This window comes from Perca flavescens, chromosome 2 (assembly GCF_004354835.1).
Source record: "Perca flavescens isolate YP-PL-M2 chromosome 2, PFLA_1.0, whole genome shotgun sequence".
In the NCBI taxonomy this organism is placed as follows: domain Eukaryota; kingdom Metazoa; phylum Chordata; class Actinopteri; order Perciformes; family Percidae; genus Perca; species Perca flavescens.
This window is the reverse complement of record NC_041332.1, coordinates 28,204,709-28,219,713: the sequence shown is the minus strand read 5'-3', so window position 1 is coordinate 28,219,713 and position 15,005 is coordinate 28,204,709. Positions and strand designations below refer to the sequence as shown.

Here is a 15,005-nt window from a genome sequence, read left to right as displayed (position 1 = left end):
ATGGCCTGATGCTGAGGGAGGCTGGACTGCGAGTACAGCCAAATCTAAGCCGATACACAGTGGCAAGTGTGATAAGAACATTTTGACTGGAAAATAGGTATTGTAAAAATATCATCATATCAAACACATCTGCACGGTTTCAGTAACTGCTTACAGTACTGTATTCTATGCACTATCAGCACTTCTGTTACCTTTTCCTGTGAAATTACTGTACTTTTGTATACTGGGTTTTTTTCTGCATAGGATTGAGGGTCAGGAACGACAACAACTGCGGCATGATTATGCAGAGGTATATATTCACTTTAGCAGTGTGATCTTGCATACTGTCTCATAATCTTTTACTGTACTGTAATATGTATAATACATCTACACTGAACTACACAATTTTGCCTGACACTGTTCTTCAGAGTTTTACGAATGGATGGAGAGGAGATAAAGCATGAGTTCATTTACGTAGATGAGGCTGGGTTCAACCTGACGAGAGCACGAAGGAGGGGAAGAAACATCATTGGCCACAGGGCTATAGTCGATGTCCCAGGGCAATGTGGGGGTAATATAACACTCTGTGCAGCCATTACACAGAATGGGGTCCTCCACCGCCATGCCCATATGGGCCCTTACAACACAGCACTCATACTTAGATTCTTGGACCAATTGCACAACATAACAGCAGCAAATCAAATCGATCATATGCAATACATTGTTGTCTGGGACAATGTGTCTTTCCACCGCTCTGCTCTGGTTCAGAACTGGTTTCAGCAACATCCACATTTCACCGTCTTATATCTTCCACCATACTCTCCATTCCTCAACCCTATAGAAGAGTTTTTCTCGGCATGGCGGTGGAAGGTATATGATCTCCGTCTCCAGGCTGAGGTACCCCTCATCCAAGCCGTGGAGGAGGCCTGTGACCAGATGGAGGTAGCAGCAATGCAAGGATGGATTCGTCATTCAAGACGTTTCTTGACAACATTGCCTGCGATGTTGATGAAATTCTCTGGCCAGATCCAGCTAGGCAAAGAGACAATGTCTAGTTTCGTTGTGTTTGTTTTTTTCACAGTAAACTTACAGTACAATACGTAAAGTGACATTTTGTTACAGTATTATGAATCTCCATGTCAACATTTTGGGCGTGTTGAGAAATAAATAAGTTTCTTCAGTCTGCAACATTGGTCTTGTGTAGTGTTTGGTGAATTTACATTATATTTGTACTTTGTTGATGGTAGCCTATTCTAATCATAGGGAAGTAGAAGTGCTAAAGTGTTTTAGGTTTATCACAGAAGAGTGTAACTCGTGCAAACGGAGTATAGTAATGTGAAACGTGTGTGTTTCATATGGTAACAAAGTGTGGTTTTTAAACAAAAGTGTATAGTTTTTACAAGAGTGTTTAATTATGCAAAGGATCTGTAGTGTTTTGCTAATTGGGTGTGTGGTTGTGCTAATTGTGTGTAGTGTTTTGAAAACACAGGCCCTGTTTTTGTGCTTAAGCAATCCAAAAAAACTGTAAGAACCAGGGTATAATAGGTTTTATAACAAACAAATGAGCGAATGCTGTATGATACAATGACGCTAAGTACAGTGAAAGGGCAAAGTGATGTGAGGCGATAAAGACTTTTAGTCATTTAGCCAATCAGCTCCACACAATTTCTGTTGTTCACACGCCTGTTCTGTCATTGGCTTTATTATGTCTGTTAAGTGCACAGACACTTGGTCTAATAAAGTAAATAATTACTTAATATTAATGACAGATACAGGACAGAAAGAAAATCTACTTACAGTACTGAATGTGAACATGGCTATAGTGTTGATTATATCTGAAGGCAAGAAGACACTTTTAGAACTATACAACAGCTGAAGAGGAAAAGAAGGGGGGAAGAAAATAGTTGTTTTTGTGAAATGTGCCTGCACTGAAAATTGAACATTGACTTTCTGACAGACTGTGGACTTTGATTTGACCCGTGCGTACAGGAATAGGCCTACACAGGAACGCCTCTCTGTAGATGTCATAAAAAGACAGCCAGATCATATATAAATACAGAGCCAAAGATGCAGCTTTCCTTTCTGCAGAGTGGCGCCCTTTATGGATTATAATCTGGCCAATCAAATCCTGCCTGGTAACAAACTACTGAGGATTTTGAGAGAAACAGCGTAAATTTGTTTTATGTTTTTATCATCAATCTACACTTTAATTGTTGGCTCATAAAAAAATCACTAACCTTTCAATTGTAAAGATGAATGATTAGTATTATTGAGGTTAATGTTTATATGGTGGTTTTCTCGTTGTGATTGGCTCTGATTGTGTGTCTCTGTGTGTTTGTGCATACCTGTAACCCCAGAATTAGGAAACATGGTGGGACTTAAACCCTCAGATGTTCCCCCTCCACTGGGGGTGAAGATGGCGAGTGCTGGGGCTGCAGCCTGTGTAGCTGACCTTTTCACATTTCCTCTGGACACAGCCAAAGTCAGACTACAGGTATTTGTTCAGTGATACTGACAAAGAAAGAACATCTATGTACCATATAACATGTTTTCTTAAACATTTGATGCAATGCACCTGATATTATATTGTGATCATTTCATTTCATTTCATTTATTTGTATAGCACAAGTAAACACAACAGAAGTTGACCACTGTGCTTCACATGACAAGAGTCAGGAAAGATAATAGAATAAAACATCCTTCATACAGCAGAAAACATAAATAAAAATAAGAAATTAGAGAAATGCACGCTCCTTAGCTACTAACGTTGCTGTATACTAAATTTGAACACAGTGTAATGTTTGCTACGACTGACTGAGCAGCTTGACTTTAGACTTTGTCCACCTCATTTTCCCAAAAGTCAATTGCACTCATTAGCACTTGTAGCAACACTCTGCAGCATTTAGTGTAAAGGTTTTCTACTTTTGTTCCGTAAGACTGGTTTTAGCCTTGTGTACAATCTGTGACCCCAGATTCAGGGAGAGATGAAGGGAGTGGAAGGCATCCGCTACAGAGGGGTGTTTGGGACAATCAGCACCATGATCCGCACAGAGGGGCCCAGGTCTCTGTACAACGGGCTGGTAGCGGGGCTGCAGAGGCAAGTGTGCTTCGCCTCCATCAGAATTGGCCTCTACGACAATGTCAAAAATTTCTACACTGGTGGCAAAGACAGTAAGTGGTTACCTTTGAAGTACATGCAGGATTTCTTTTAATAATATATTTCTAAATAATTTCCTATACTTCTATGTCCCACTGTCATAAACCCAAATCTTTACATGAAAGATAAATATCAACTCGTCAGTTTTATTAATCAAGCCCAAAAATAACTAATTTGTCCCAGAGGGCTTTTTACAATCTGTACAACATGTACATATCTTTTATCCTTACACCCTAAATTTAGATAAGGAAAAACGATTTTCTAAGAGTAAAAATCCTTTAAAAAAAAATCATGGGGGGAGTGAGAAACCTGAGGAAAAGCAACAATGGAGGGATCACTTATGCAGCGTGCAACAGATTCTGTATGTACAATATACTGTATTAAGTAACAGCAGTAGAATATTAATGTTGGGATACAATTACAATACCTAGAGTTACAAGTGACTAGAGTACACAACATGTAATATTAAGTAAATATTTGGTGTAATAAGATCTGAGGGCAGTGACACCGATTGATGTTTTAATTGAGAACACACAAATGTATATAACACATAAATATATATATATTTATTTATTTATGGCATGCCGTTTAGGAAATTATTATATATATGTGTAGTTTGAATTTATTGAATGAATCTTATTCTGAATATATTGAATGAAAGTCTGAATATATTGAATGACTTTCATTCAATATATTCAGACATTCATTCAATATATTCAGACTTTCATTCAATATATTAAAACTTTACATGTATATATAATAATTTCCTAAACGGCATGCCATAAATAAATAAATATATATATATATATATTAATTGACACCACGGGTTGTTTCTGTCTATTCGTTTCCAGAGCCTGGTGTACTGGTACGTATTCTGGCTGGCTGCACTACTGGCGCTATGGCGGTGTCTTTCGCACAACCCACTGATGTGGTCAAGGTTCGATTCCAAGCTCAGATGAACCTGGATGGTGTGGCTCGTCGGTACACTGGCACAATGCAAGCCTACAAACACATCTTCCAGAATGAGGGCATACGTGGACTCTGGAAAGGTGCCGTTTAGGAAGCATGCTTTAAAATAAGTTACTCTTTATAAACCTGTATACGTTATTATTATTATTATTATTATTATTGTCTGGCTTCTTCAGGCACACTACCCAATATCACAAGAAATGCGCTCGTCAACTGCACAGAGCTGGTTACATACGACCTGATCAAAGAGGCCATCCTTAGACACAACCTGATGTCAGGTGAGTGAGAGAGCTCATGCGTGAATGCCTGGGTTACAGTCACACGCACGCACACACGCAAGCACACACAGACAGACAGCTGATTGGGTTAGAAATTCACACGCCCTCTCACCCCTTCAACTCCACCACAGCTGATAACAGCTGATAACAGCACATGTGCTGATACAGAACATGGTGTATTTTCCCCTCACAGTGCTGTTAATACAGTAGTTAATAAAACATTTGATCTGCTGACAGGAGTTTCTATACTGCTCAGCACAGACTCTTATTCATACCCTTTAGTTGTTTTGTTCACAATCATCTTTTCTCCACAGACAATCTGCCTTGCCACTTTGTATCTGCCTTTGGTGCCGGCTTTGTCACCACGGTGATCGCTTCCCCAGTAGATGTAGTGAAAACTAGATACATGAACTCACCACCGGGCCAGTACAAGAGTGCTATCAACTGTGCCTGGACCATGATGACTAAAGAGGGGCCGACAGCTTTCTACAAAGGGTGAGCTCCTCCTCTCTGACCCCTGCACACACTCTTGTTTAGGAAATTTTGCATGTGAGGTCATTTTCGACAAAAAATGTTTTAAGTAATGCTGCATTTGTGGCCCTACTTTAGCTTTTCATTTTCTTTGTTTCCTGTAGATTTGTTCCCTCATTTCTGAGGTTGGGATCGTGGAATGTTGTGATGTTTGTCTCATTCGAACAAATCAAGAGAGCCATGATGGTCACAAAGAAGAAAATTGAGGACAGAAATTGAGATTCCCATTTCAAAATTTGGCTGAAACATCTGAACCACCACTGGGTTGGAACATCGCTGAAGAAATATCAATTCACATTTTAGTTTTATTCTTTTTGTCTTGTGGTGACAAAAGAAGACAATCCTTTGTTGAATTGATGTACAATGAAATGCAGTTCTATCTTTATATTTATAATTTTTCATAATGAACCCATTCAAAATTTCATGGGAGCGAATGGTGCAAACACTAGGTTGTTGTTACCCTCCTTTGGGAAGCTGAGTCTTGCACTTTAAATCTAAATTGGCCTTTAATACAGTTAAGGTTGTATAAATGACAGTGCACCTTTAAATAATACTGGTGCCCATTAAATGTCAAACATGTTTACAGTATGTGAACTCTAAATATATTTGACTTGTTTTACAGACTGTGCTTGCTCATTAACATGTGCTATCATGTCCACCACAAGAAACACGTTTAAACATTAAAATGTGTATTTATTAACTTTTAGTCAGATGTGTTAATCATTACATACCTTCCTCAAAAGCAATCCACAGCATAAAAACAACCAGTACTAAAAAGGCAGTCTTCAGACATACAAAGTTATGAGAATGGAGGCAAATAATCATGTTGAGTTCCACGTCACCTATATTACAGAATACAGATGGCATCAACAGGGACACATTAAACCATGCACAAATTTAGCTATTGTCTTTGGACATAAAAATCAAGTCCTGAGCAGGAGAAGTGAGAACACACAAGTCTTGGTTACATAAATACAAACAAGACAGCTACAAATATGGCAGTTAATCACCATTTTTCAATAACTGTCTTTGAACTGCAACACACCCATTATCTCTATAGTCCTCTGCAGCAGCTCTCATTTCCCCTTTACAAAGGTTAATTAAACACTGGAATGGTCATTTTTGAGGTATATGGTGTCAGATTTGTGCTCCATTTAAAAAAAACCTTAACTCCCACTGAAACCAGATGAACAGAGTGTGACTAAAGAATCACGAAACCAAATATAGGAGGATTTATTATTTCAAATTTTTGAGCAACGACCAGCTTACCAGATCAAACAACTTCAGGGGCCACGGAGGGGTGAGGGAATGTTTCTGATTAATATTAGTTTTTAGAACGGACAGTCAGCGTTACATCGGGGTCCTGTAGGTGTGTCTTCACTATGTTATGGAATTTTTCTCTGTACTGATTGAACTGCATGATGCTTTCCGGCTCTTCTGCCACCCAGAATCTATCAAATTCATACGCCAGATAACCTAGAAGAGAAGATACACACATTTTAGTGAATTATATGTAATAAAAAAATAAAAAAATGTTTATACTTTCTACTACAAAGTTTAGTTTAGTTTTTTTCTAGCAGATGGAAAGAATCAGATGTTGAAGAATAGAACACACTCACTCATAACATTGTTTTTTTAAAGATTATTTTTTGGGGCTTTTCTGCCTTTAATTGACAGGACAGCTAGGTGAGAAAGGGGGAGAGAGAGAGGGAAGACATGCAAGAAATTGTCACAGGTCGGACTCGAACCCTGGACCTCTGCGTCAAGGCATAAACCTCTTAAGTATATGTGCGCCTGCTCTACCCCCTGAGCGAACCCGGCCACACAATTGTTTGACTTCTGTACTCACAGTATAGCTGATGAAAATGCCGGAGCTCAGGTGTGCCCAGTACTGTATTGTAGAAATGGGGTTTCAAAGCACCACTCTTCAGTAGGCTGTATGCCATCTCTGTCAAGTTGATCCCAACGATCGCATATGAATATCTGAAATATGAGGAATACAAAATTAGCATAAAGTGCACACCAAAAGTGACTGTACACAATGAAAAGGAAAGTGAATGATTTTTAGGAAGATAAAACTTTTGACACAATACTGACACATATTAGGATGCTAATACTGGACATGTATGAATGTCTCTTACCCTAGTTTAGGATGGTTTGCATGAGACAACACCTGGCGGGCCTCCTCTGTGTAGTTTTCACTGAAAAAACTAACAGAAACATTTGAATATATTAATTGTTTACCGTGAAACAGTCCTATACCTTGCTTGTACTTGCTGGTTTAATCTACAAATCAGATAATGTTCACCAGTAATCTCGTACTCCCTGGCAAAAACAATCTAAAGGCAAACTCGATTTTACAAATCAGAGTCTGTTCTTAGGACTTAAAGGAAGTACTGACATGGATCCAACAAGGCTGCGAATGCTGCTAAATATGGCAAATAGAATATATAGATGGTGATGTGAATATGTACTGTATTTGGATACATATTTCTACTTCAAGTTTTAACGTCCATTAATGTCTCGTTGTTATTCATCGAGGACTCACACGAGGTTGATTAGGCCCAGCATGCCCATTCCTCTGAAGTCAGTCTTGGGGTCATCTCCTTGGAATCCAATGTCTCCCCACTGTTTGGTTATCCTCGACTCCAGTTTGACTGTTGGCATCAACAGGTCCCACAGCTGAGAGAACAAATACTTCTGGGGTTACACAATTTAATTGCCATTGCCAATCAATACTTTCTATACTGAACCTAAATCATGCCATTTTATTGTGCCGTCTAACTCAATTAAAAATTGAAGAAAAAAAAGTGGTTTCTCCTTCTAAGGTCTCAACTGCATCTGTAATGTTATTGAATTATTTAAAAAGTATGTTTCTGTCAATCAAATAACAAAAATCCACAAAGACTGATTCAGAGATACGTACGCTTTGGACATATACTTATTTGTTGTGCGGATAAGTAACCATGTGGCTAAAACATATGAACAACTGGATCCAGAAGCAGGAACACACACCTTTAACAGCATGGCCTCGTGTTCTTGGTTCTCAGAGTTGAAGACTTCCTTTCTCAAGTCTTCCACAGATATATACAGGCTGCTGTTTCCAGTTATCTGTAACAGACAGATGTGTAGGCTCTCCTTGAACCTAAACCGGTAGAGAGAGATTAAACAAATAGTTAATACATTGATTCAAAAATTACCCTTACACTACACATAATATGATTTGGAAATGAAATCATTGCTGGTGACAAGCAACCTCAAAATAACATAAGAAGTAACCTTACAGTGGATCTTTCTGGGGTTTGACGTTCTTCTCTTTCATAATTTGATCCACACATTGCTCTAATTTACCCTTGTTGGTTCCCAAAGCTTCTCTTAAAACCTACAGAGACGGAAAGCACAGGAAAGGAGGGGCTAGACACAGAGAAGTAATGATACAGCGAGTGACCAGAGAAAAAAACTGGGACAGTATTTTGTGAGGGGAAATCCCCTTTGTGCATCTACAACTAATAACTACTTCCATTATAAATTAACTTATCTGGTTCTTTTTATAAGGGGAGTGGATTCGTCATTTAGTCAATAAAATGCAAACAATGAAAAATGTTCATTAAATTGTCAAATTCCCAGAGCCCAAACTGATATCTTAACAAAAAAAGATATTTAATTTGAAAAAAACTGACCGTTAACATTTTCTTACCTTGTTCTTTGATGACCGGAGAGAATATTCTACAACAGGAAAAAAAAGGTAGATTGATATAATGTAAAAAAAAATAAAATAAGCAGGAAAAAAAGTCACACCAGATTTGAGAGGATTTAATTCACCTGCTTTTGTTGTCCTTGTTGCCCCAGGCTTATAGTTGGAGCATATTCTCTGCAGCTCACATGTCCCTGTTGCCTGTCTGATGAACCACTTCAGCCAGTATCTCAGGAAGGACGTGTAGACATACTGCCAGATATACCCCAGCATCTTCTATAACATGGACAGAGAAAAGACCAATGGGAATTCAAGCAAAAAAATCAAATTCAGACAGCAGACAATTTCCACACAGCTCGCCATCAGTGATGGATTGTCTGTCCTGCGTCAGGGGTAATTGACACCCTTCGATTTTTATTCTAAGGTGCAAGAAATGTCCTGGCAGACTTTCAATCAGCAAACTACTTGGCAGTATAAACATGTGATTTGAGCAAATGAAGAGTTAAACTGGCATGGGTGGAGGAAGTACTTAGTACAAGTGCTACCACCACCACTGTGTACAATACTCAAGTAAAAGTTATACCATCACATTTTTTTAAGTACCGGTACTCAAATTTCAAAATGCAAGTAGGCTTTTTTTTTATGTTGTAGCTGGTCAAGCTGGAGCTGATTTTATTAGGGCTGCAACTACCAATTATTTCCATTATCTAATAATCTGCTGATTTTTTTATAAATTAAAAGCATTTGGTCTACATCAGAAAACAGTAAAAAAAAAAAATATATATATATATATTTCTTAAAGGCCCAAGTCATCAGATGTCTTGTTTTATCCAAACTACAGTCCAACACCCAAAAATACTTACAGTAATGCGAGTGACAAGGTAAAGGCAAAACAAACACAACAAAACCATGGAATATTTGGCATGTGAACTTAAATAATTACCTAAACAATTATTCATCATTATTATTATTATTATTATTATCATATTAGCCAGTTGCCAATAAACTGTGTAACTTAACTAATCGATTAATTGACTAATTGTTACAGCTCTAGCTAAATGTGATCTACTTTTTGTACAGATGGGCATTTTGCTCTATAACAAGGCCTCACACTTAACAATATGTTTTGTATGACAAATATGAATCTGCAAAGTAACTAATAACAACGATTTAATTCTTTAAAATGTAGTGGAGTAGAAGTTGCCTGGTCAAGACGTCTTTGACCTTTGAATCTGCCCTCTCCAGTGAGTTGACGAATCTGTCTGATATCAGGCAAGAGTACACAAAGTAAATAACGTTACTCAGGTAAAGTACATCTACCCCAAACTGTATTTGAGTAAATGTACATGTAGCTTCTTACTTTCCACTACTGCCTAACGATACTTACCACAATGCCATTATTATGAAAGGGACTGAAACACTAGCTAACTGTTAGTGTCTATGTCATAATGGCAATATTGACAATATTCTGCTTTTCAAATTAGCTAATTCATTGTTCCATGTGAGAGGATCAGCTGACGGTACGCCACCTTTAAAATACCAATATATAAACTACAATAGACGGGTTTCCTGTTTACAAACATTACAGGGTGCGTGCGCATACCAGGGGCAGAAAGCCAGATTGGTGAGCTGGTCCAATAATGCAAACGCATTTTTGCCTCAGTGCACATGGTCTTAATCACTTCATTTCGACATGGCATTTATATAACACATACTCTATGCTCTTACAAAGCTAACGTTTTTGACCGATTAAAATTTAATCATTTTTTGTGAGCTGGAGAGGTCTCGTTATCAGATGCTAGCTATAGCTCTGTTTGCCATTCATTTCAATGGGGAAACATCGCGGCTAGACTTTTGACATACATTGCATATATTTACACTTTGAATTTCGTCATGTCATTTATATAACACATACGTTATGGTCTTACAAAGCTAACGTTTTTGACAGATTACAATTTAATCATTTTTTGTGAGCTGGAGAGGTCTCGTTACGAACCCTTATGGTTGGTTTATGCCTTAAAATAATGGCCATGATTTCTGGGAAAATGTACAAAATGTTTGTTTCAAAACTTCACTGCAGTTTGATTGTTTTTAGCAGCAGAGGTTAATTGTGGGCGAGAGGGCGACAACATTGTCTTGGTTAGCTCGCCGAAGCTCTACTGCCACTGTCTAACTATAGCCAGTTAGCTTTGTATGTAAAGTAACAAAAACCCACCCATCTCAGAGGAGCGAAGCTTAATATTTCATTCAATAAAGTTATGTACAAAAGGAGCACTAACGCCACAGGCCTTATGTTGGCAACGTGGACGCAGATATAGTAAACTCCCAAGGTAGTCGTAATATGTACCTAGTAGGCTAGGCTAACGCTGTTGCGCTAACGTTAGCAAAACATCGGCGTAGCTTTAGCTAGTGTTGTTTAATTAGTATCGATGGTGCGTTGCTGTGTGGAAAGGAATACGCCGACACTGTCTCTTGATTATAAAGGTTTATTTACATCGAAGAAATCAGCATCAATTGGCAAGCCCTGCAGAGCTCGGAGAGCGACAATTGCACCTGACTGCAGTACGCCGATCGGGCTTGGGCCAAATGTGGGCGGAGCTAAACGTTTGACTCCGTGGGCGCGCCATCTGGTGGCGGACATCAGGTAGCACATTCTCAAACGTCAATGCAACACCTTTATAATATAATATATATTATATAGATTATAATAAATAATGATATTTGAATTATAAATATAAAGATTATAATGAATAATGATATTTGAATTGTAAAAAGGAAAAAAGAACGGGGTTGGGTTTAGGAAAAGAAGAACGGGGAAAGCAAACATGACTCCCGGGAAATGAGCCCTGGTCTCTGGGGAACGACAGACAACAACTGACGGTTGTTAAGGCAGAGCCAGAGTGGCAATCGGGAAAGTCTGGACGAACTAACCTGTCGGCTGCCTGCCCGCGAACGGACGCTGGCTGCAGGCTGCCTGCCCGCGGACGGACGCTGGCTGCCCGCGAACGGACGCTGTTTTCCAGAGAGGTCTCTTCTGAAAGTAAAGTTCATCTGGGTTTCTTTGTTACCCAAAGCTTAAATACAAATCATATAGAATATGCGGATACAATAAGATGACAATATACCTCACTAGCTGTCTAAACTTGTCTTGAGTCCGGATCTTTAACGGTCTATGGTCCGGACTCGAGTACCACAGCCCTGACAGGTAGATATCACTGAGCTGAACAACAACAAGCTGCAACTTTTCTGATTGATACAATGGGAGCCTGACTCTTGCATATGACCCCAATCTGCCCCTCTTATGGCTTGAAGCCATAACCTCCGCCGGTTTTTGGCAAAAGCATGCTTCCCCCTAGGTGTGTTAAACATCAGGCACCCATCACTGGCTCTGTTTGTACAATTAACAATGCAACAACTCCTTGGCATTTCACTTACGCACAAAACACGTCTTCTTTCTGCCAAGGGGGTAAGCTTCGTTTCAGAACTCGAGCCATCATGGCGCCATTTTGTTGCTAACTGGCCATCACCTCCTGTTAGCATTCCGCTGACCGCCATTTTTTTTTTATGTCACTTGACTGCGAATAACTTTACATCTGAAGCGTTTAAAGACTCTATTTGTCCGTTGTTTAGTTCCAAAGAAACACAACAATATATAAAAGGCTTCATTACCTTGTACCTCACGTTATGGCTCCGTAGCAGACGTTTTTGTAAAAATAAGCTAACGATTGTGTCATAACCAAGTGACTTACTGTCGCATAGTGGAGGAATTACCGTATAGTACAGGAGAAGCTCGCAGGCAGTTTCGACTTACATGAGATGTTTAGGTTTAATTACTAATGTTAACTAGCATGTTAGTGATCAATAATTAGCCTGTGCCCATGTTATCTCCTTACATACACCTACAGTCTCCGTATCTGTAAGATTGGGAATGATTGAGATTTTTCTCGGCACAGCTACCAGAAGACTTACAACTTTCAGACACGTTGCTCACGTCACATTCTCTCAGTTGGAGGCTGCGCAGTAAAGCTGGCCATCAGCGGAAAAGTGCTTCTAATAGCCTTCACTGGTCTCCGTCCAGAGCAACGGGGTCTATTGGTCCATTACATACTGTCTATGCTTTCTGCCCCCCGGTTGCGTGCGCAAGCAGTGATGACGTTCTTCTTCTTCTTCTTCTGTTGGCTTTCCGGCAGACTAGATGCCTCGTGGCATATTGCTGCCACCCACAGGACATTTTATGCACCAGTCAAAAGTATTGTCAGCTTCAATGGAGTAGTCCTGTCGCAGAGATGTAATCCATGACGGCTTCCACTATCTCACATTTATATTCAGGGGGATTTAATAAGTCTCTCAATGTCATGTGCTGAATTCCCATGTGACATAGCGCAGTGGACAACTGTCCTCTTTCATCTTTGTACCGAAGACAGTCCAAAAGTACATGTTGCACAGTTTGTTTTTGTTTGCAGGTTCCACACAATCCATCTTCATGTTTACCCATCTTTGCCAGATCCCATGCAAGACCACAATGGCCGAGTCTAAGCCTTGTCATTATGACGGAGTGTCTTCTGCCTTTACCCAAATAACCTTGCTCTGCCGGTACCTTATCTTGAATTGAAAAATAATGACGGCCCCTCTTTTCCTTTTCCCACTTCCTCTTTTTGAAGTTTTTCTTAATGACAGACCGGCACTCAGATATCCCAACACATACGATTAACTCAATTTCTCTTTTCAGTGCCATTTTAGCTGCCTTATCTGCTGTCTCATTCCCCTCTACCCCAACATGAGCAGGCACCCACAGAAATCCCACCAATCCTCCAGCCTTCTCGATCTTATACAATAGAGCCATCACTTCCATAACCAGGTCTGGCCTGGCTCCCCATTTGCTTCCTATCAGAGTTTTTAAAACTTAAGCCGAATCTGAACATATGACTGCTCTCCTTGGCCGCACTTCCTCCACCCACTGTAGTGCCCAAATTATAGCTATTAGCTCTGTTGTATAACCCGATACCCCCTCAGACAGTCGTTTGAGCTGTACAATTCCTAGTTGAGGAATATAAAAAGCAAAGCCAGACTTCCCAGTTTGTGGATCTTGAGATCCATCTGTGTAAATCTGAAGATAAGACTCCCAATGCTCACCCAGCCTTTGTTTAACCAACCCCGGACATAGACCACCTTCAAGATGAGTGATGACGTTGGCGAGAAACCCATGTATAAGACCAGATCATATTAATGTGAAAGAAACGGCTAGCTGACGTAACGGGAGAAGACTGGCGAACATTTAAACAATGGCATTGTGCTAGCGTTAGATAGCATTAGCGGTAATGCAGCTAACGTTAACTTCAGACAAAAGTTACCATTCAGTTAAGGTAAAGCTACAAATATTCGGCGAGTTTAGTAGCGCTTTAGCAAGCAGTCTACCCTGACGTTAGCAAACTGGTAGCTAGTTATCTCAGTTTTTAATAAACTAACTAAGGTAACTAGCTAGATGACAGGTTCGGATCAGATGGATCAGACAACAGGTTGTCATTGTATTCGCCGAACTGTTAGCCAACGTTAGCTAAAATCACCTAAATTAGGTTGCGTCCGAAGCATCGGTGTACATAATATTATTTACGACGAGCAAGAAGATGAAGTTAATCTTACCCTACTGTCCAAGTTTACAGAGACAAAGATATGAACGTATCTTCACTCAGCTGTGTGGTAAGTTAAGGTTAGCAACGTTTGTCTTGACAACAGTCTAGCGCTGATGCGTTCAGGTTCTGACCAGACACAGTCGCTGACGTGCATGTCGTAACACGCACCTAGGAAAGTGAAGATTTTTGAATGGCATGCACATATACATTCAACCATTACATTTCCATTATTGTAAACTTTTGGGGCGCGTATGTTTAGCAGTTTCTCGTAAAAATAGCGGACACACTCCGAGAAACTTGGGTTGGATTTTTTTCATGAGACTATTTTACATGACGTCTGTGAATACAGCACACGCCAGCCTTTCAGTCAGTTAAGCGCTATCTACTGTCCAAACCTGCTGTCTGCACTGCACGGACTGTGCTTTACATGACGTCACAGCTACAGAGGAATACAGAAAACCTATCGTTCAAATACTGTGTATTTTAAGCATTAGCTAGATAGTAGATCAAGATATAGATATAAATCTAGAAATTATAGTCTGCAGATTAGGTTGGTTTCAACTCATAGAACCAATTTAGCCAGTCATTTGCCTTTCCCAATTTAACCACAAGATGGTGCCAGATCCACAATAGGACCTTAGATTAAACTGATCGTCTATTTTAAAAATGCACCAATCATTTGGCTCCATTATTACATACAGATACCATTGATATAGAGTTTTACACTTTCTGTGTCATAATTTCTAGCCACTGTTTAAAAAGGTTGC

The 15,005-nt window shown here is 39.5% G+C and overlaps 2 protein-coding genes across 4 annotated transcripts; one reads left to right on the top strand and one right to left on the bottom strand.

The window, feature by feature from the left end:
- The first annotated feature begins 2,347 nt into the window (after positions 1-2,347).
- On the top strand, positions 2,348-5,133 carry ucp1 (uncoupling protein 1). The gene is made up of 6 exons (XM_028602118.1): positions 2,348-2,473; positions 2,952-3,150; positions 3,988-4,185; positions 4,282-4,383; positions 4,698-4,878; positions 5,019-5,133. Exons 1-6 carry the CDS (start codon positions 2,348-2,350, stop codon positions 5,131-5,133), a joined length of 921 nt encoding a protein of 306 aa, XP_028457919.1.
- A 453-nt stretch (positions 5,134-5,586) lies between these two features.
- On the bottom strand, positions 5,587-14,389 carry elmod2 (ELMO/CED-12 domain containing 2). 3 transcript variants are annotated; one of them, XM_028567230.1, is made up of 9 exons: positions 14,249-14,389; positions 8,737-8,884; positions 8,612-8,640; positions 8,199-8,296; positions 7,930-8,059; positions 7,463-7,596; positions 7,056-7,124; positions 6,764-6,897; positions 5,587-6,390 (listed from the first exon to the last, which is right to left on the bottom strand). In XM_028567230.1, exons 2-9 carry the CDS (start codon positions 8,879-8,881, stop codon positions 6,239-6,241), a joined length of 891 nt encoding a protein of 296 aa, XP_028423031.1. In that variant the 5' UTR covers positions 8,882-8,884; positions 14,249-14,389; the 3' UTR covers positions 5,587-6,238. The 3 variants fall into 3 exon arrangements, with proteins under 3 accessions (XP_028423031.1, XP_028423022.1, XP_028423015.1); XM_028567221.1 differs by lacking the exon at positions 14,249-14,389 and adding an exon at positions 13,742-14,226; XM_028567214.1 differs by lacking the exon at positions 14,249-14,389 and adding an exon at positions 11,540-11,639.
- Positions 14,390-15,005: the final 616 nt, after the last annotated feature.

What these genes read in the sequence shown, in the direction of transcription:
- elmod2 (XM_028567221.1), bottom strand. Translation starts at nt 13,813, where the DNA reads ATGGGTTTCTCGCCAACGTCATCACTCATCTTGAAGGTGGTCTATGTC. An exon ending in GTTGGTTAAACAAAGGCTGG is followed by an intron (nt 8,885 to 13,741) that starts GTGAGCATTGGG and finishes TCCATGTTATAG; the next exon opens with AAGATGCTGGGGTATATCTG. An exon ending in TCCGGTCATCAAAGAACAAG is followed by an intron (nt 8,297 to 8,611) that starts GTAAGAAAATGT and finishes CCGTCTCTGTAG; the next exon opens with GTTTTAAGAGAAGCTTTGGG.
- ucp1 (XM_028602118.1), top strand. Translation starts at nt 2,348, where the DNA reads ATGGTGGGACTTAAACCCTCAGATGTTCCCCCTCCACTGGGGGTGAAG. An exon ending in CATACGTGGACTCTGGAAAG is followed by an intron (nt 4,186 to 4,281) that starts GTGCCGTTTAGG and finishes TGGCTTCTTCAG; the next exon opens with GCACACTACCCAATATCACA. An exon ending in CCGACAGCTTTCTACAAAGG is followed by an intron (nt 4,879 to 5,018) that starts GTGAGCTCCTCC and finishes TGTTTCCTGTAG; the next exon opens with ATTTGTTCCCTCATTTCTGA.